At 54.7% G+C, this 21,131-nt stretch overlaps 1 protein-coding gene across 1 annotated transcript in view; it reads right to left on the reverse strand.

Annotated features, from left to right (window-relative positions):
- COL22A1 (collagen type XXII alpha 1 chain) overlaps nucleotides 1–21,131 on the reverse strand; it is a 207,544-nt gene that overhangs the window by 160,189 nt on the left and 26,224 nt on the right. The window contains exon 4 of the mRNA XM_033126944.1: nucleotides 5,281–5,355. Within this exon, the coding sequence (XP_032982835.1) occupies nucleotides 5,281–5,355 (75 nt within the window). The remainder of the gene's footprint in view (nucleotides 1–5,280; nucleotides 5,356–21,131) is intronic.

Here is a 21,131-nt window from a genome sequence, read left to right on the forward strand (position 1 = left end):
TCTCTGACACTGGTGACAGCTCTGTCACTGCCCTCAGAGCCCCACCTATCACTGCCCTGGTTAGAGGACCAGGCAAGGGACAGCCACTTCCTCCAGTGGTGGGGGGGGTGGGGGCGGGTCCTGAGGACACCGTCCCCTGGGGATCCCCCGGCCATGGCAGGTCAGGGGCACAGGATGTTGGGAAAGGCCTGCTGAGTGGACGAGGAGAGAAGCCCTCACTCCTTCACTCCCCGTGCCCCCAGACTTCTGTTGCCACAGCCCTGGCCTGCTTTCAGCAGGGACTGGACGTAGAAGAGGCCCCTGCAGCTCTGGGCTCAATATTGTACAGAGCCCAGTGGCCCCCATAGGAGGAGCTGGTGGAACTGACAAGGCCCCACACAGGAAGGGACCTTCTGAAGATCCAAAGGGCTGCCCACTGCACCCAGAAGCGTCCCTCAGGGCTGGCAAGCTCCTGTCAGTGGGAGGGGTGGGTGCGTGGGAACAGGATGATGGCTGGAAAGGCCCTGGAGGCCCCCCAGTCCTCGGGTCCCATGGGATGGACACCAAGTGGTAAAGGGCACAGGGGCTGTTTGGGGCTCGGATTCCGTCCCACAGAAAGGAGAAGGGTCAGTGCGTTTCGGAACCTGTCTGTCCTGGGTCTGAAAGCTGGCCAGCACTGGCCAGGGGCACGCTCGGCGTCCTTCGCCGTCCCCAGCAGTGAGCAGGGACACGGCATAGTCTCCTCGAGGACAGGGTGCGTCTGTACAGGCAGAGGTGCACGCAGTGGGGGCCTGCCTGTCACCTCCAGCTGCCTGGCAGGCCGGTCTCTGAGGCTCTCCTGTTTGTGAAACTCTCTGACTCCCCTGCCTGCCTCGGGCAAAACTCCTGCAGGGATTACTGCCAGGACGCAGGGAGGTGGAGGCGCTGCTCTGGAGAAGCTGCTGGTTTAATTTAGGGAGCGGAGAGGGGGCAGGCAGACACACCTGGGCCCCGTGTGGTGCAGTCCGCCCTGCAGCTCGAGGACTTTGCTGGAATTCCTCAGCCCCTAAGACTCCACTGCTCATCTGTAGAGAGCGGGGATGGTGGCCACTTCCCAGGACTGCCCGAGGCCCTTGGGGGCTCCACTAAGTGGTGGCTCTTGTTCAGAGCCTGGTGGACACGAGCCCAGTGCCGCCCTGTGCAAAGCCAGGGCCGAGAACAGCTCAGGGCCTGTTCCTCACTTCACAGCTCCGTCCACTGTCGCTACAAATCGCCACTTGAAGCCAGGTTTCCCTCTAACAGTTATTATGTGGGAGAATTAAGAACAAAACAGTTTTACAGAAGCAAACATGTGCTCTACTTTCTGGTTCCACTTTTAGTGATTTTAATGAATAAAAACAAAGGCTTAAACGCGACAAAACTTTGAATAACACGCAATTACCTAGGTGGCAGCCAAGGGCACCCAGAGGAAAGATGAATTGCCTGCAATACATAAGGGCTGGGGAAGAAAATGAGAAATGTTCCCGAGGTAAATGGACTCTGATGCAAGGCACCACCAGATAAAGAAGCAATTGCTTCGTGCCGGGCGCTGAGGCAGGCGCACGTCCCTGCTGCCACAGAGGCGGCTGAGCCAGCAGGCGTCAGGGACACAGCGCACTGGCGACTGGCCCGTGTCCTCGGGCTGCATCTGCCCCTGCCAGGCGCCCACTGTGCACTCTGTCCTCGTCCTTCAAAGGTCCTCATGGGACGCAGCTTGGCCGGTTCCCCCCCACCCCAAGTACAACAGTCACTCCGGCGGGTTTGGCGGAGGTGCACACAGGTTATCTGTGCACAGGGCTGCTTCCCTCCTAGGTGGTGAGCAGTTTGCGGGATGGGGTCTAATCTGATTCAGATATCTGTCCCTGAAAACGTCAGGAGCTTTTGCAGCTGTTCCTGTGTGTGGCACCACTCGTGGAAAGAGGGGAAGGAGAGAAGAAAGGAATTCCTGGACCATGAAATCCGGGTTTCGGAGCCTGTCCTACGTAATTGACGCCCCCTGAGCTGCTCAGATTCCAACATTGAATCGGACAAAAATCCCAGCCCCCAAAGTTTCCTGTCTAATGGGAAACGGACATGGGAATGAGCAGGCTTGGTAAATGGCAAGGAAGGGGACCGCGGGGCTTGTACAGGAGCACAGGAAAAACTTGCCTTGCCAACCCGAGGGGCAGTCAGGGAGGGCTTCCCGGAGAAGGCAAGGCTTGGCCTGATTTTGAAGAATAAATAAAATCTGGGCAGACAGAGGAGGAGGAAAGGCCACGCAAGGTAGCTGGGTGGGCACCGAACCCGAGTCAGCCAGTTTCCTTTTGGGAATCCTGGATATTTTTTCAGGAGCCACGGTGGGGGGAACACGGGGTGGGAATGAGGCAGGCAGGGACAGGGCACTCTGGGTGCTGCCATCACGTGGCAGAATTTGAGTTTCTTTCTGCAGGCAATGGGGAGCCGAGAAAGGGCTCTCCAGCAAGGGAGACAACACAATCTCGTTTCTATTTTCAAAGGTGGCTCTGGCAGCTGGGAGACGCACAAGCCGGAAAGCCAGTGGGGACAAGACTTGGTACAATTTTTCCAGGGAAGAGGAATGGAAGCAGCCACTGGACTGGAGACTACTTGGGATTGGCGATTATCTGGATATGGACATGGGAGCCTATGTGGGAGGAGAGAGAAATCCAGGATGTCTGGCCAAATTTCAGACCTGCACGGTCTCTAGCGTGTTCTGTAAGCATTGAATAGCTAACTTCCCAGGGAAGCTGTACAATACCTTCAGTCACTCAAATGCGCAGAACCTTTGGTTATCAGAGCCGAGAACGCTCTTCAGAAACATTAGGTTGGACCCACTGTTATGTAAGTGGGGAAACTGAGCCTCAGAGACGTCGGGAAGGACAGGCTGAGATCTCTGCCTCCAAACTGCCCTGTCTGTTCTCTGCATCCTCACTGTTCCAACCCAGATACGCACTAAAAATAGCCCGAGTCATTTAAGGAAAAGCCTGGAGGTGAGGCTTTGGGGAACCACATGTTTTCTACAGTACAAAAGCTTCTCCGATTACCCAGCTGCGTTGAAACTGGCAAGTCTGAGGCTCCATCTTTCTGTAACTCCACTTGCAGCCTCAGCACGGCTGGAGCTCTTTTCTGGGCTGGTGATAATTAGAGGAGACGCAGGCTCTCTGTGTGCTCAGCGCTGCACAAACAGGGCATGTGTCCGGCGTGCTGATGGATGCCCACCAGGCATTGCAATGTGCCCCTGGGAGCCTCGGAGCCCACGAGGGGAGGGGAGGACACTTCAGACTCGGGGTCGAAAGAGCGGATTCTCTTTCTCTCTCTCTGTGTGTGTCTGAATATTCCCAAGACTCAGTGATTCTTAAGTAAAAAAATATCCGGGGCTCTTCAGTCTGCAGAAGGATAGGAAAGCTTTGGACTCAATCTGACGTAGCAATCAATGGCAGAGGCAGATTCATTTCTTCACCCATGAGTCCTTCCTGCCTTCTTCCTTCCTTCCTTCCTTCTTCCTTCCCATGGTCTGGACGTGAACCCAGACTCTGCCACAAACTCAGGCAAGCTACTTCACGTTTCTGGGCGTCAGGGTCCCCAGCTATCAGGTATATAACAGTGCCCATCTCGTGTGCCGTAGTTACATAAAGCATTTGTGCAAACCCCTCGGCACACAGCATGTGCTCAGTGAGGGTCAACTGTCACTGATATTGTTATTAATGGTGCTATTGTTGAAACTGTTCCGCTGTGGACAATGAATTATTTAGGGGAGGTACTGCTCTGAAGGATTTATTGTTCAGAAAGCCAAGAATGGATGAGGCAGCAAGGTGAGAATTTGATTTCCAGAGTGATTTCAACAGAAGCTGCGTGGAGCAGAGTCCGGCAGGCCCTTCCACGCTCGAGGTTAAAGGGCAACGAACCATCCAAAGCCACGGGCTGGCAGGGATGGATTACCGGGACGGCAAGTGGGAATGGCCACATCAAACCGGCCAGCAGTTTCACCTCTGGACAGTGACTCAGCTGTAAATCTATTCACTTCAAGGAAACTGAGTCAACTAAGTGAAGCGGCTGGAAGTCGTCTCATGTGTGGGACAGAGAGACCCTGGGAATGATGGCCCCTCACTGAGCACCACCCACACCCCAGGCGCTCCACTGGGAGAAAAGGGACTACCAGCTGCTGCGTCTCAGTCAGGGTCCTTCCGGAAGTGCTAGTGTTGTCTGGGAGGTGACTGACAGGGAGCGGGGAGTGAGGCCGGGGAGGAAAGCCTGCTGGCTCACTGGGAACCTGGGGAGTGGGGACACATGTGGACCCCAGAATGATCCCCCGGGGGGGGGCAGTGGAGCCGGGCTGTTTCCACTTCAAGTCACTGGCTGAGGGCTGCCCCTGCGGAGTGCCAGCTTCACACGTCTCACCGGCTGGGCACACAGGCAGCACAACCTGTTCCCATTCTAGAAACATCCCTCAGGCACAAAGACGCAGAGGCCGGCGTCTTCCCGTCCTCAGCAGCACCGACATGGCAGGGTCCCAGTGCTGGGGGAGGGATGCTTGCAAAGCACGTGGTCCTGATCGCCCCCGGCTCCCGGCTGAGGGTGGCAGCCTGACTCTTCAGCATGCACGCAGGGAAGCAGCGCACCCGCGAGCCCGTGGGTGGAGAGCAGGGGCACCTGACCCAGCAGGGTCGGTGAGGAGAGCGGGCTGTGGTCACGGAGGAGAGAAGACAGCGTCCCTAGGTCACGCACTGGAAGTGTTTTGTAGGACGCCTGGCTCAGCGTCCTCAGGAGGGTGGGGAAGCCACCTCAGCCATCCCCCGTGTGCTCCCGAACGTCCTGTCACATACAGACACAGCCTCTGGGCAGGGTCCCCGGGGCTACTTCTGCTGCTGGGTCTGCGGGCACGTGTCTCTTTGTTCTCTCACCCATCTGTTCACCCATATAGTTTTCACTCTGATTCACTCTTCCCTTCACTCCCCAACACAATTATTTATTTACTCTTTCAATCACTCTGCCTTTCATTTGTTTACTTGTCCACCAACTCCATCACCCACTCATTCATTCTACTGCATTATTTAGACTCCAATAAAATCACCACCGACTCCCAAGAGGAAACTGCATTTTTTGACTGTTGGTTGGTTCATTGATGGGAGTTGCTACCTGTACAGTTCGAACCATTCTATCAGGACTTTGGTGAAAGACAGGAATGAGAGCAGAAGCAGAGGGGCCACCCGAGCCAAGGAGGGTCACACTCGGGTCCAGCCAACAGTGCAGCAAAGTGGGCACGTGGGGTGGCCGTTTCTCCCTCACCTGTGATCTCCTTGGTGCCGCCATTGGTGTGCTTAAAGCGATCTCCTTCCACACGGACGCTGGGGCAGAGAACGTCTGAGAAAAACAAGAGGAGACAAAGATATGGGTGAGCAAGTGTGACCCAGTCACGTGGGATGTGACGTCACTCAGCTCCCCTGCCTCTCACAATGTGTAGGATGTCCAGTGCCTGGAGCAGATACAAATATGAGCAGGGAGCTATCACTACCCAGAAGGAGCTCGGAGTCTCCAGACACCAAAATGCATATGATCAACATTGTAACAGGTGACAGAAATGGGCACAGACCTAACACCGAGCCCACCGACCCCAGGGACACTCTCCTGGACAGGTGATGGCTGAGGTCCCTCTTCAAAGAACAGTAAGACTTAAGCAGAAAAGAACAAAAGGTGATACGGGCAGAGAGAATGTCACTTATAAGGCTCAAACTTCTGTGTGAAAATTCCAGGGCAGCGGGATGTCAGTGAAATGAAAGATGTGTGCTAGGGACCCACCCGAAAGGTGTGTCTTATGCCCCTCCCCCCCCAGGAGCCTGCGGAACACTTCCAGAAGGATGCAAATTCCAGAAGAAGCAAAACTGCCCAGTCATACAAGGCAACGCAGGAAGTCATACAATAAAAACACTTCATTATAGGGTATCACTTAAATGTCCATCCAAACATCTTCCTGACTCACTTTAAAAAGCTGGAAGGAAAGGGGACTCCTTCAGTTGCCCTAAAAATCCCAGGAAGAACACCAACACTGAATTTTCAAATCCCAGGTCCGAGTGTGGGCTCCGCCACCCACGTCCTCATCTCCACGACTGCGTGTGAGCAGCTGGGGCACGGCACGGGAGGCCCTTATAAAGCACACTCTTGTCACCGGGCTGCTTTGGGGACTGGGCAAGACCACGCCCGTGACAGGGCTGGGACGCGAGAGGCGGCCCTCTCGTCATTACCACCGGAGGCCCCTGAGCGTGGACCGGCCTGCCCGAGAAGCACTGGGGTGATGCTCGTTACCTTGATAACCATGCCATCGGTCCCACCCGCAATGACCTCTTTTCATAGTTGGGGACACAAACGTTCAAGGATGGGACAGGGTTGGAGCCTCTCTGCCAATCAGCAGCGAGGGGAATGAATGCGACCCTCCCTGACTCGGGAGTAGCTATTTTTAATGTTTATCCTAAAAGGCACCAGGAGGTCTGACAAGCCCCACGGAAGAGGTTATTTTGTAAGGAGCACCGAGCTGTCTGTCTAGGACCAAATACGAGAAAGGATGCAGGCCCCGTGCAATATTTAGACGGCTCCACCCAGGACAGCGGCAGCTGTGGGGTGACGATCAATTGCTTTAACTTTGGCAGCCTGCCAGAGAGACGGGCTGGGGATTGTGCGTCATTGAAAATGGGGTGACTCAGAAGGTTCTATCCTTGAGGATGAGCAAAGCCCAGGAGGCTGCCAGCTGGATGGAGCTCACGGTCAGAACCACTGAGCCCTGTCTCTGCAAATATCCTCGGGGACAATCTATTTCCCAATGGCGGGCAAGGACACTCTGAAGACCAAGAACACAGAAAAGACAGATTCTTTTCAGAGATGCTAGGACTTGCCCAAACTGCTTTAAGGAATCACCCCCCAGCCAGCTGCCAATCGCCTTCTGGGGCCGTCACTAAGCCTCATGCGTTCAAGAGGCCCAAGGGGCAATTTATAGATGACTTACTTAAGTCAGGACAAGTGGCTCCCAAAATCCCCGCTCTGGCCAGGCTCCCCAGGGCTGTGGGGGCCCCTGGGGTTCACTTGCTAGGCAGGGACGTAGGGTTAACATCCCAAGTCCCCCTCAGCCCAGAACTATATCCATATCTTGGATAATCATCTATTTATTTCTGCATTAACTCATGTATTCAAACTAAAATATTTCTAGAGCTGCAGATATGTTCCAGGTACTGAGCTTGTTCCAGGGACATTCCAAAGGGATAACAGGTAAGTCACAGCCCCTGCCTTCAGGGCACTCGTGGGCTGACTTCGGTGACAGAATCGGGATGTGTAAGCCCAAGAAACCGTCAGAGTTCCCACACACCTTCGTGTCTCGTCCTTGCTTCGAGGCTCCTCCTTCTGAACCTTTGAGACTCTTGTCAGCTTTGAGCCCCCCCAGGGCCTTGCTCTCAGCCACCCCAACCTGTGTCAGGAGCCCCTCCACTGGCCCCAAGACCAGAGCTGACGGCGCTATGTTGATGTGCTGATTGGCGTGTGTGTCGCCCAGTGAGTGGGGTCTGCAGAGCTGGCTGGATCCCACAGTTCTCACAGCTCGTATCCACACTGTTCTCACAGCTCGAGGCACAAAGGTCTTGAGTCCGTGCAGAACAGAACTGACCAGTGACACCTGAGCTGAGAAGGAAATGCTGGACAGTGGACTGGACAGCGCTCCGGCATGGGCTTCACGCCGATGTGGGTGAGCCCCTGAGAAGAGCTCCCCAGCTCCTGCCGTGGACGTGTGGCAGACACCCTTGTTGTCAGCCTAACGTCATTTCCCCGCTCCCTTCTGGCTAAAAGAAGGCCAGTTTTGTTCAGAATGGCAGTCTTCAGCCCAAGGAGAAAAGCTGTGGCTGGTTGGTCTAAGGCAATTATGGTGACTCTGGCCCCCATTTTTCCAGCCTTCCTTGCAGCTGGGGACAAACATGTGACCCCATCTGGCCAAGGAAGCAAAGAATACAAGTTTGCTGTGGTTGAGAGAGGAGTGGTTTCTTAAAAAGCAGTGGTTGCTTTTCCCGATGTACGGGGACAGATAGGTAGGTGGGTTTGGCAACTTTGCTTCCCCTTCCTCCTTCGAGTGTGGGATGTAAGATCTGTGGGACTACCTAGAAGAACTGAGGACAGAGGGACTCCAATCCCGGGCCCGGGTGAAAAGCATAGGAAAAATAAACTTCTATTTGTGTAAGCCACTATTGTTGGGTTTTCTCTGTTTATGGTGGAGTGTGTTCCAAACTTGCAGGCATTCCCGTTCTGTTAGCCGCATTATTAAACCGGGACAAAGGATTTGAAGGCCAGCTTCTCCTTCCAGATGCCTCAGAACAATTAACGAGGGTGCTGAGAACTGTTCCATTATTTTTTTTGTTAAGGAGCTACTGACAGACTGGGCCACCTTCACTATCCCAGTAAATACGGAATTATCGGGTAATCATTCAGGATCAATAGAAGCAGCAGCTCTGCGATTAAGGACAGGGGATAAGTTCTCAGGAATCAAAACGTGTAGGTAGGTAGTTCTTGGTTAGTTGGTTGATTTTCCTCTTTGAAAGCATGAGAACACAGAAAAGGACGTGGCTGATTACAAAGACTCTGCTCCCTTGCAGTTAACTGTCACCCCCTGACGTATGTTTTCCCTCAGTCTTTACGTAAGCAGAACATCTTAGACTTCTGGAGAGAAGAAAGATCTCTCTTCTCACTGTGTGGGTCTGTTTCGCCAGCCTTCAACAGAGGCCGAATATTGGTTCATGAGAGCTTCCGCCCCCCAAGGGGAAACACCAGGAATTCACTGTCGTTTCTCTGGAAAAACACTTCCACCTGTCCTCAGTTTACCAAATGACCAAAGGGGAGAGTGTGTTTGCATATTTGGGGAGGAGGAAGGTTGGCACAAGATAATCGCTGATGTCCCTCTGCTTTGCAGTGACACGCCACAGGTCTGCTTGGAGAACACACAGCCATGCCGTCCCCTGGCTCTTAGCCAAGAGTGTCTCCAGGTGGGAAAGAAGATGCTGGCAATGACCGAGTCCCTGCTGTGTGCCCATCACCCAGCTGGGGATGTTATCCACAACAACCACACTAGCAGGTAGATTCTGTTCCCATTACACAGATGTAAAACTAAGGCTAAGAGAGGTTAAGAAACTCAGGCGATAGGGGGAGTATCTGGATTTGAATAAAGGTGGGCCTGCATCTAGAAGCTAGAAGTAGAGATGGTGGCCCCAGCGGAGGAGATCAGCCGGACGTGGATGCGGGGAGCAGAGCCTGAGGACCCAGAGCAGGGAGAGGAAGCAGCCACTGGCCATCCATCACCTCCGGGCAGCGCTGCTGACGGCAGCTAACCGCAGATGACATGATGACATTCTGGGTGGCAGGGAGGAGGCGGAGGAGAGATGTGATGAATCAGACCCCGGCAGACACAGGGCACAGGCCGGAAATGGTCCACACATGCCCCCTGGGGAGCGCCAGGCATGATACGATAATGATTACAACCCCCCCGCCCCAGGTACTATGCTGACTGTGCTCTGCTGGGGATGGCGGTACCTCCGGGATCAGCAGACACACAAGGCAGCTTGCTCTGCATCAGACTCTGTTCCAAGCATGTCCAATCCATTCACAATTTAATTGAATCCTTACTACAGCCTGACACGATAGGTGCTGTTGTTTACAGATGGGGGAAGAAAGGCAGAGAGTCACGTGGGGTGGGGCGCCCACTGCGGCGTGGTGAAAAATCCGCGTATAACTTGTGACTCTCCAGTTGACCCTTTGCATCCAGGCATCCCACCAACAGAGCACAGAAAACTATTTCCGTATTCCCAACCACAGATTCCCAGATGCGAACAGGAAATGCTATTTTCCATCCGCAGGTGGTCAAATCTGCCGAAGCGAAACTGCAGATACAAGGGCCGACTGCATTTATTGGGCAAAATCCCTGCGTAAGTGGACCCACGCAGTTCACACCGTGTTTTTCAAGGGTCAGCTATATCTTCAAATTTGCTTCAAAGATTTGCACGTGACTTCCTAGCACAGCTTTTTTACGTTATCGTTATTTTTTGAAAAGTGGCTCTGAACCACGCCCATGGGCCCTTGTTGCTGAGACCGCTGGAGGCTGCAGGGGGAGAGGCAGCAGGCCCAGCGTCCGGCAGGTGGCTGTAAGTCCTGTTTCCACAGGTGAACTTGGAGTCCGGGGGCTGCTGGGCCTGCACACTCCCAAGGAGGCCTGGGGAATGAAAGAGGGCCCAGTGGTGACCAACACGCACTTCTGTACCCAGGAGCCACCAACAGGCGGCAGGCCCTTGGTTTTAAAGGAGCCCCCATGGAGCCACCACATAGCAAAGCAGAGAGAGGGAGAGTGCTTTGCACACTGTCCAGTGAACACCTGCGCATGCTCGGAGGGTCAGCAGTGGGGGCTGAGAGAGCACTCCAAAAAGGAACAAGCGCTTTCTCTGGAGCCAGAGGGACCAGAACCACAGTCCTGGCCCTGGGCCATGAACTCATGGCAACCCGGGCAGGGAAGGCTTTCCATACCACCTGTGAAATGGTGGAGAAGGTAAGTACTTGAACCCCCACAGTGCACCAGCTGCCAGGTAAAGCAGCTCTAGACAGTATGTGTGTCTGATGCATGGGGAAGCTGCTACTCAGAGAGGTTAAGTAACTTAGATAACATCACACAGCTAGCGAGCAGGAGAGGCAGGAACTGAGCCCGGGCAGTGAGGCCTGGGCATGCAGCGCTGGACCACTGTTCTATCCGTACACCTCAGCGTTGGAAAGCACACTGCATGTGCAAATGTAACAGTCACCAGCCAGTCGTTGGACTGCTACACTGTCTCCAGATCACGCACACGCTCTCATTTAGTCCTCTCCCAGCCCTGCAGGACAGACATTACCACCCGTATTTTATAGGTGAATACAGAGCTTTCCCACTTGGAAACCAAACAAAGGCTGTTAGTAACTGTGTCCTGGGGTCATGGTGTGGCCCATGTGAGAAGATGAACGCTACCCACGGTCCTAGAATTTTCTGCAGATTTCTGGCCTGCATTTCCCTCCTCGGTCAAACTGCATTGGCAGAGGCCCCAGGTCCTCTGGCTGATCAATCTCCATCTCCCACGTTCGTCAGGATGGAGCGAGGCGGTGATCAGGGTGCCAAGTCCTTGGGGGAAAGGTTTATGTACGTGTTTTAGAGGCAGCCTGGTGGAAAGTGACAGAATATTGCTAGAAAGAAAAATGCCCCTGGACCTGCTGACAGCTGTGAGCGCTGGGCCCATGAGATCTGGGCCACACTTCCTCCGTCTCAGGAGGAGCTGGCACGGCATGAGGCGTGTGGGCTGGGCCCCAACACAGCTGGTCCTTCCTGACACCGAGTTGGGGTGTGCCAATTTCTGTTTGGAGCTTAGAGAGTCAAAGGAAACAGTGACAAGAGCGGCCAGCCCTGCCAGGGCCATGTCTCCTCTCCCAGCCCGAGCCCGTGCCTGCTTCCTGGTGAAACAAGGCCAGGAGGAACACGTTTCCCCCTCAGTGGATGGAAGAAGGCCTAAGGTCTACAGAGATTATACCGCTTTATTGTCAGCTTCTCCTTCTGTGTCTGTTTCCAAAGCCAGAAATAGGTGTAAAACTTCATGGGTTTGTTTCCCCGCCCCACCCAAGATCATCAGGAAGATTAAATGGGATAGTGGGTGGGAAGTTGTTGTCAGAACACCCAGCATCTAACACGTGCTCATTCATTCATTCATTCATCCATCCATTCATTCATTCAGCCAACACGTATCTGCCACGTGCCAGCACATAAGTCCTGGCATGAAGAACAAATATGCAAACACACAGGTGGGTGGCCCTGCCCTCTTGGTGTTCGCCTGCCGAAGAAAGAGGCAGAGAGAAAACGCAGAGACACACACAGAGAAGCAAGCTGGTCATCCCCTGTGATCAGTGCTGTGGACCAAGTATGTGGGTGCTGTGGTGGGGTGCTGGGCACGGGGCCAGGACACACAGCGGGCATGCTGGCCTGGGACAGCCTCTTGGCTGAGGGATATCAGAGCTGAAAGCCAAGAAGGGTATGAGCCAGCCAGGGGAAGAGCAAATAGGCAGAAGGTTCCAGCAAGTGCAGAGCCCTGAGGAGGAAGGGGCCGGCTTGCCCTGGGGGCTGGGAGGGAAGGCCCCTGCGGCTCCAGTGGAGAGAGGGGACACGAGCTGGTGGGAAGGTGCCAGGTCGTACCCCAGGCATGTTGGGCATTCTGGGCAGTGAGGAGATGGTGCTGCCTGGACTGCAGTGTGTGTTCTGGAAACCAGGCTGAAGGTAGCGGTGGCTACTGTATGAGTGTACCTGCCTGAGGGTGTGGTTTCTGATGTCGGGGGTCCTTTGGACCTCCTTTCCCTTCCAGGCAATGTCCCATGGGCCAAGCACCAGTAGGTGTCACCAGAGACTGCAAGGACCTCCTCTAGGAGGGGCACCCGGCTTTTGATTTGAAAGTTGCTAGTGAGTGGTTCAGATGGTTCAGACACAGAGAAGAAGGTCTCCAAGCTGGGTCTCGGGCCATGGACATGAAAATGTTGGAGAGATGAGGAGGGTATGGCAGACAGGGGAGGCTGGGGAGAGAGGAGAACCAGGGAGAGAGGTCTGGGCTTACGTGGAGGGAAAGATCCAGGCAGCAGGATTTGTCCACGAGTCACATCCCGCACACACGTCCCATAAACACAGGGCAACATATACCATGGGGTTAGACATCGGTGCCCAGGTCATCAGTGCTCGAGTGGGAGGGGTTCCAGGGCGAGTGGCAGGGCGGCAGACGGAGAAAGCAGGGCAAGTAGCTGTGCTAGAACCAGGCACCTCTTTCCCTGACCGCTGGTTTTAGGGGTGCTTCCAATTACCCATCCACATGTTACCTCTAGGAATGGTGGCTGAGGGGGCTCTTTGGGGACACTCCAAGAAAACACACCTGCTTCCACAACGTCTTTCCTTTATAAGAGTCTCCCTCTATAATGATTTTTTAGAATTATTTTCACCAAGAAAATTAGAGAGATGCTAATTACTCTATATTTCAAAGTTGGGGTTTTACAAGTGGGTATGTGGACTGATTGTCACCTGGCTCATCTTGAAATCAACAAGCTCACTATTTCAAGGAACCCAACAGCGCTGAAAATATCTCAAAGTTTCCATTGTAAGGGGGAGGCAGAAGCAAAGGGAAGGCCAGGCCGCGAAGGTCTCCCACCGCACACATCCTCATAGCACGGCCTCCAACAACTGTGCCGGCTAAGCGTGAAGTTCAGAAGAGAGAACAGGGTGTCACAAGATTCAGTGACTTGTCCGCAAGTAACAGAACCGAGATGCAAGCCCAGGTTTGTCTGACTCCAGCACCCCCAGTTCTGCATTACAGCAGGCTGAGGTGTGCACGGCCGGCCAAGGGGTAAGGGCACGCTCGATGCACCACCCGTGTGGAGGTACAGGACCCACCTGTAGAACAGGGCTCTGAGGAGCCTCAAGGATGCCTTGAAAACTGTCACATGACAGATGGGGGCGGGGTCAACAGTGCAGGATCGAAGGCCAGTAACGGCAGGGATGGATGTCACGCCCCCCAGGGGAGTTGGGAAGTTACCATCCCCGGCTGCTGGCCTCACCGAGGAGTGGAGCAGCAGGCCACGAACTATCGTGTCCCGTGTGTCCCCCCGCTGCTGGGACATGATCGTTGAGCAGATGCTGAAAAGGCCCAGGGAATAGCAAGTCGCCACCCTCCTGTTGCCCACAGTCCAGGGCGTTTCATTTAGATTCTGGATGGCCTTCCTGGGGTTGTCACTCCCAGTTCACAGAGAAACAGACAAAGCTCAAACCGCTGGAGGACCGGCCCTTCCACAATCACTCCTGCAGGAAGTGACAGTGGTGGGCTTCAAACCCCTGGCTGGATGACAGGCACAGCTCCCGCCCACTGCTCAGCACACCCCCTAACTCTGGCATTAGGTGGAAGATGAACGTTGTAGGAAAGGCTAGTGGCTGAGTCAGGCTGTGAGGGAATAAACGAGAAAGGCACTTCTATCTGGAATTAATATTCTGACATCAAATCAGACTTCAGGACCAGGAAAAAGCCTGAACGACCCTAGAAGCAAACCCTCTCCTTGTATAGACGAGGGATCCAATGCCAACAATGGGGAAATGCCTCACGGTGCAACCCCACCAGGCCCCGGGCTCCCTCCACACCGGACACATGGCCTGCAGCGTCCAGCCCACTCCTCCACGGCCCCCGAAGCCCAACCCAGGAAACACCGCGTGCTGAGGGGGTCATCCCCAGAGCTCCTCGTCCAGTGTGTCTTACAGGGACACTGGTCCCAGGACGATGGCACGTGTCTTCTAGTGCCCAACTTTCCCCCCAAAGCCTTGCCTGCTGTCTTTGATGCAAACCCTCTGATCCAAGTTCACTGCCTTGGGTCGTCCTTTCATCAGTTGAGGGTGAACAAACATCTCTGGAAACTTCTTCGCTACTGTCTGATCTGTTTGCTCTTTCCTAGGGAGTGAACTTGTACTTCTTGTGTGTGGCACCCTCCGTCTTTTCAAACCCTCTGAGGCTAGTTTGCCCAAATCTAGAACAGAATCCACTCTTCATAGCCACCTTTCAGGTCCTAACAGGGATTAGGCAGGAGAAAGCACACGAAGTGCCAATTTCAGCCCTAAGACCACCACGATCTCACAGTGGCCCTCCTCTTTCTCCTGTCCATTCTCACCATGGGACCTGGGGTGCTGAGTGAAAATCACCTGAACCCAGACTGCCGCCTGCCATCCACAAACCCTGAGCTTCCACAGGCTCAGAGAGGAGGGGGCACCCCCAAGGACTTTATCATATGGTGCCGGGAGAGGGTCACTGAGTAGATCAACAGGCAAACGGGAAAAAGAAACTCTCCTTTCTTCCTACATGGATGCTGAGTAGATGAAGAAACAGAAAAACTAAGGAGTGGCAAAATGCAAATGTGTCACAGGAATCCAGATGCGTGGCCCATCAGGGGAGCCGAGACTCTGGAGGCAGCGTGGAGGAGAGAGAAGGTAAGAGACAGGACGCGCAGGAGGCCTGGTTCTGGTGGGGGCGCGGACCCCGTCATTCTGTGGCCAGACAAACCACCTCCCCCGTCAGCCTCAGACAAACATAGGACTGGCTCAATGAGCCCCAAATGCCTCCCCCAGTAGCCTGTGGCTCTCAGGGGAGATGGGCAAACAAGATAGGTGCTATTTTTTCTAGTTGCGGCCACATTCACTGCATTAGGATGTGGGATCAGACATCTGCATCCAGACTCGGGGTCATGTCCCTAGAATCAGAACACCAGTGACAAGGGCAGGCCACAGGGACAGGAGTGCCAGACCCCCCAGGAGAGGGCAGGGGCCAGGCTTAGCCCTCCACCTTGTCAGGCCCCTAATGTCTTGTGGGAGCCCACAGCAAGGCCAGGGACCCCTTTGCTGGGTACCAGGCCACTGGGCAGAGGGGGACATAGCCCCTGCTCCTCATTTGTTCCTGCCCCCCTCACGGAGGGGTGGTGGAGGTGGGCTCCTGGAACTGCCGCTGGCTGCATTCCTGTGGGGACTGTGGTGGGGCTGGTGGGAAATCACAGCCAGATGTCAATGAGGAACAGCTGGGGCCGCCTTGCCTTCCCCTGGACAAGTCCAGCTGGTGAAGGCAGAGCAATAACGAGAGGGGGCTGAGGCCTGGGGGAGCGGCGAGGGTACCCACACTTGGGAGGTGGGGCCAACCCCCATGAGCTCTCCTCTGTCCAGGGCACCTCCCCGGGCCTGCTCCCCTTTGCAGACTGCCTCCATCTCTGAGGGTGAGCAGCCAGAGGGGCCAGCCTGGGGTGAGTGTCGGGGGGGGGGGTCACTGGCCACTGCACCCCTGCATGCCTGCACCAGGCTCCCCACCCCTGGACAGTGAGCTTCCCCTTGGCTGCAAGCAGCTTCCAGTCCTTCTTCTTCTAGCTGACCATGAACCACTTTCACAGGCTCTCCAGCCTCAGTTTCCTCATGAGAGCAGTACTGTGTGCTGGGTCCTCTGGTCAACTCTCCAGCCCGGTTTCCTGATTCCCAGCCAACCCGCCCCCACCCTGCTGCTCACTCCGCTCCCTACCTTGACCCTAGCCGATCCCATCCCGTTCTGTGGTACTAGGCATCGCATTTAGGACCCCTCTCCAGCAGAACCAAGGCGAGGCTGACCCAGGCCCAGTCTGAAGCATCCTCCCCCAGGTGCCCACTTTGACACGGCAGGACCCGGAGAGTGAGCACCTCCCAAACTGGGGCACCTCATCCTCACCCACCTGCTCATCTGTGTCTCCAGCTCTTCCTGTGAATTTTCTACATGCGTGAATTTTCTACGTGACCAGGAAGCCACCCAGAACTCAATGATGTTCAAAACGAGGACGCACTTTCTCCTGCCACCCATCGCTCCCCCAGTCTCCCCGACTCCTTAAGTGTCACTCTCAAAAATGCCTAGGAATTAGTTTTGAATCCCTTCCCTTTGGTCTATACCCCCATATTCTTTCTCCAAAAACAACCCCTCTGGGAACTTCCCACCATCTCTACGCCTTGCCCTGGGACCCGCCATCTCTCAGTTTTTATACCTGAATGCACTTAATCTTCACAGAAGCAGGTATACCCATTTTACAGATGAGGAAACTTATCACAGAGGTTAAGTAATAAGTAAAGAGATGATAAATGGCAAACAGGACTTCAAAGCCAGGTTCATCAACCTACATCTAAAGACTGGTATCATATAAACTGCTGGAACCCAGGAGGAAAGAAAGAGGGAGGGGAGGGGGAAGAAAAGTCCATAATTTTAGCAGGTCCTCACTACAGGTTTACTGGCTCCCTTTCTTTTTTTCCTTTCTTTTCTTTTTCGATGCTTAGGGCCCTTTGTGACCTCTAATCCACTGTCATCTTGTGGTTGACCTCGCCTCAGACACCCTTGGCCAGGCCCACCTGGTGATAATGGCATATGCTGCACAGGCTGGTAACCTCTTTGCCACTGGAATCACCTGTGGCCGAGCCAGAGTTCCCAATTAGACGGTTCTACCATGTTTCCCCGAAAATAAGACCTAACCGGAAAATAAGCCCTAGCATGATTTTTCAGGATGCCATCCCCTGTACATAAGCCCTAATGTGTCTTTTGGAGCAAATATTAATAGAAGACCGGGTCTTATTTTGGGGGAAACACACTAGTTAGCCCTCCCTGAATGTGGAGTCTGCTGTCAAATACACACACGGCAACGAGCCGGGTGCGAAGCTGACCGAGGCTTCGGTGCAGACCCAGCCAGCCTGGGACCCCAGCACCTCTTTTCAGCACTCGTGTCTGGGGCCTGGTGTAGTGGGTCAAAGAGCCTGCTGTCCGTTTTACCCCGACTTCCGCTGCACAAAGCACTAGTGCTGAATGGGTCATTTCTGCTCCCTGGGGCTCCATGTCTGCATCAAGGACGGGGAAGGGGGCGAGGGCGTGGCGGGGTCCCTGGGAGCTCGCGGCTGCTTTGCCATCTCTGGGCTCTGGCCGACGCCTCTCAGGTGGGCTCTAGATTTGCTTAGGCCTACGATCTGAGGACATTCGTGGACTTTTTGCAGTGTGCCTGTGGGGAGATGTTTGCTTCCTGTTTCCAGGTGAGGACAGTGAGGTTTAAGTCTTCTGCCCAAATCTGCACAGCTGATAAACAGCAGAGTAGGGTTTACGACCTAGGCCTATCGTATTCCAGAAATTATACTCTTTCAACTCCATCTTGTTGACTCCCTGAAAAGAGAGAGAGAGGAGGGCAATGCCACCCCTGGGCCGAGACACACCTGAGGGCCTCTCACAGGACACCCTCCACGTTCATCTCGCCTGAGGACGACGGGACGGGACCACACCCACTCAGGCCCCACGCCCCTCCTTTAATCCTGCCCGAACAGCCCACACCTGCTTCCAAAGGGCCAGACCCGTTCTGAAGGTGAGTCATGGGCTCGAGGGCTCGAGGGGCAGCAATTGTGGATCGTGGACAGAACGTGACCTTGTATCTCGGAGTGTCCTCACGCGTGCACGTAAGGCCCCCATGGGGCAAGACCAACCGAGTGGAAGTGTCAAGAGAAGGGGGCCGGGGCCAGGCCGGACCCCCCGGACCACCACGTCCCAGCATGCCCCTTAAAGGGGTCCAAGGACTCCCAGCACAGACCTGCCCCCCAGCCCCGTCAGGGGATGGAGCATGTTCTCCGGGACACTTTACACTTCATCTGTAACTTACAACACAAAGCCCAGAGGAGGCAGGCCTCCTTTTGTTCTCTTGCCCAGGCCTCTCATGGGCGAGGGTCGCCCCAAGTGTAAAGCAGGCTCTGGCCAGGCACATCCCGCGCAGGCGAGCAGCGTGGGGAAGGGAGGTGCTCAGCTCTGCATTCTGGCCTCTGTAACCCCGTGTCCTACTCGCTCTCAAGCGGCACGGCCCTGCTCTGGCCGGAGTGCTTTGCTCGCAGCCGAACCTTAGCGCAGGCAGGCTTTGGGGGTTTAAGGCAGAGGACGGCTGCGGGAGAAAACACACACACTCTGAGCAGGTGCCCGGGGCTGCCAGGCCTTGCCCTGTGGGGATACAGCCTCCCGCCTGCCCAGCTGCCTCAGGGCGGCCCCGAGAGCACCTGTTGGCACACAGCCCCCTCTGCATACTCTTCTCACAGCTGCGTGTCAGACAGATGTAAATAAGAACTTTTGTTAAAAACAGATGAAAACACACTATGTGTCTGTTACTGTATCAACCAAAATTGGCTGGTCAGATTTCCAGAAAATGGGAGTAGCTATTTCACAAGTGCAGACAGACGCCCCAAATGCACTGGTTTTTACAAAGCTGTACTTTTCTAAGCACTGCACGTAGCCTATTCCAGAATAAGGGGCAGAAAAAGGGGGTCTTAACAGTGCTGACCACCCTCGTCAAGGTTCATTCCTGTGGGAGGGGGTGGGGTGTGTGTGTGTGTGTGTGTGTGTGTGGTGTGTGCTGTGTGTGGTTTGTGTGGTGTGTGTGTGGTGTGTGTGGTGTGTGTGGTGTGTGTGTGTGTGGGGTGTGTGTATGTGTGGTGTGTGTGTGTGTGTGTGTGTGTGTATGTGGTCTGTGGTGTGTGTGTACGTGCATGTTCTGAGTGTATGTGTATGTGTGGCCCTGTGTGTTTGAGTGTGGATATAAGTATGTGTTTGTGTGCGTGAGTATAACTGTGTGTGTTTGTGCATGTGTTTGAGTGGGGTAACCTCCCAGAAACCAGAGTCTGTAATTAAAAGGACAAAGACTGACACGTCTTCCAGTAAAACAGGTCGCCGAGAACACACTGTTTTGACAACTGTTTTCCGTCAGCCTTCCAGTAAGTGTGAGGCTGGATCAGAAGCACAGCAATTCATCAGCCCCATTTCTTAGAAAGCCCCTAAACACTGTGTAACCCCCACATCCCACTCGTCCTCTGACAAGAACAAGGGAGAAACCAGTTCAGCTGAGACAGGGACAGCTGCACCCCGTGAGACACTGGAAATGCAGTGTCCCATGTGTTTAATTATACGGATGCATATTTAAATGCAGACATCTGTTTGGATAGAGATTGTCTGTGTGCGCAGACATACTTTTTGCAAGTACCAACTTAGTTGTGGCCACTGCATTTCATCCCTTTACCAACTCAAAGCTAAAGCCCCATGTGAAACGCACAGTCATACTTCCATGAGCCGGAAGGCTTGGTGTGATGTGGTCCCAGCAGCGCAGGGAATGAGGCTCATTTGGGGAGGACGGAGGGAGCGAAGGCACAGGTCTGCGTGCAGGCGAGTGGTCACTATAAAGAGAAAGATGTGGCCGCAGTGCCTGGGCCAACAGAGGCCAAAGGCAGCCCGTCCGGTTTTGACACACGGGTCACAGTCTTAGGCAGACACAGGACTCAGGCAGGAACACGCCCCAAGGGCTCCCTGGGGTCACCACCAGGCCTGGGCCTGGCTGGCCAAAGCCTTCCGTGATATAGGGCACAAATTACAACTAAATGATGGGCGTTTTAGTTTTTCGTCACTTTTAGTCATTTTCTAATAAAATTTCTCAACACATAATCAGAATTAAATAACCCAATTACCACTTATAGGGGTGACCTCGAGCACAACGTTTTTCCGGGAGGAACTCCCAGCGACCTTCAGGTCAAGGGTGGGGCCCTGGCCTGAACTGCTTCTTGAGGCTGACGAGGTCCCAAGGCCAAACCACAGACTTCCATGTGGCACTCCAACCCACAGCTGAGGCTGCCACCAATTCCTCCCGGCCTTCGGATCCACCCAGAGTACCAGCTGGGCGGGTCGCCCTGTGGACACACACGTATGCCCAGATGTGTGTGTGTGTGTGTGTGTGTGTGTGTGTGGTGTGTCTTGGGGGACACATGTACACGTGTGTGTTGTGGAGTGTGTGGCGGTCTATGCGTACATACATGTGCTGTGTGTGTTTGTATAGAGTGGTGTGGGGTGGGGATGGCGTGTGTGGTATTTGTGTTGTGTATATGGTGGGTGTGTGTGGTGTGTGGCCGTGTCCTGAGTTCACCACTAAGTCTCCAGGCTGGACAGAGGGATGTGAAGACTGAGGCAGGAGAAACACAGTGTGGTCACTGGGAACAATGCCACCCACCAGAGGGCTGTGCCCTTTGATGGCTACAAGAGTCAGGTTCAGAGGGCGGCTGGTCCCACAGAGCTGCCAGGCTGGCCATGCCCCCAGACCTGCCAGCGGCCAGCGCCAACGCCCTTCCATGCCGTGGGTGTCATCGCTGGGTCTCCAAGGGCGCAGAATATTGCAGGGGTTTCAGGTGGACTCCGCGTCTGGCTGAGGAAGACGTGTGGCTGAAGCCTGGATGGCCTCCTTCCAGCAATGTGCCCTTGGGCAAGCTAAGCCACGGAGCTAAGCCGTCACTCTGCCTCCTGAAATGGGGATGAGCACACTGTCTCTGAAGGACTATTAGCCGCTGCCAGGCCCGCAGCCCCGCACCCAGCTCACTGGCCTGCGCGCTGCTCCAGCACGCGGAGCCCGCACCTGCCCCAGGCCCTTTGCCTCACTGCTGCCTCTGCCTGGAACCCCGAGCCCATACATCTTGCCATGGACAGCGGCGTCATGTCATTCTGAGCTCAACTCAGTTTTTCTCCTCCCAAAGAGGCCCTCCTGGAATC

The sequence above is a fragment of the Rhinolophus ferrumequinum genome, chromosome 14 (assembly GCF_004115265.2).
Source record: "Rhinolophus ferrumequinum isolate MPI-CBG mRhiFer1 chromosome 14, mRhiFer1_v1.p, whole genome shotgun sequence".
Lineage (NCBI taxonomy): Eukaryota > Metazoa > Chordata > Mammalia > Chiroptera > Rhinolophidae > Rhinolophus > Rhinolophus ferrumequinum.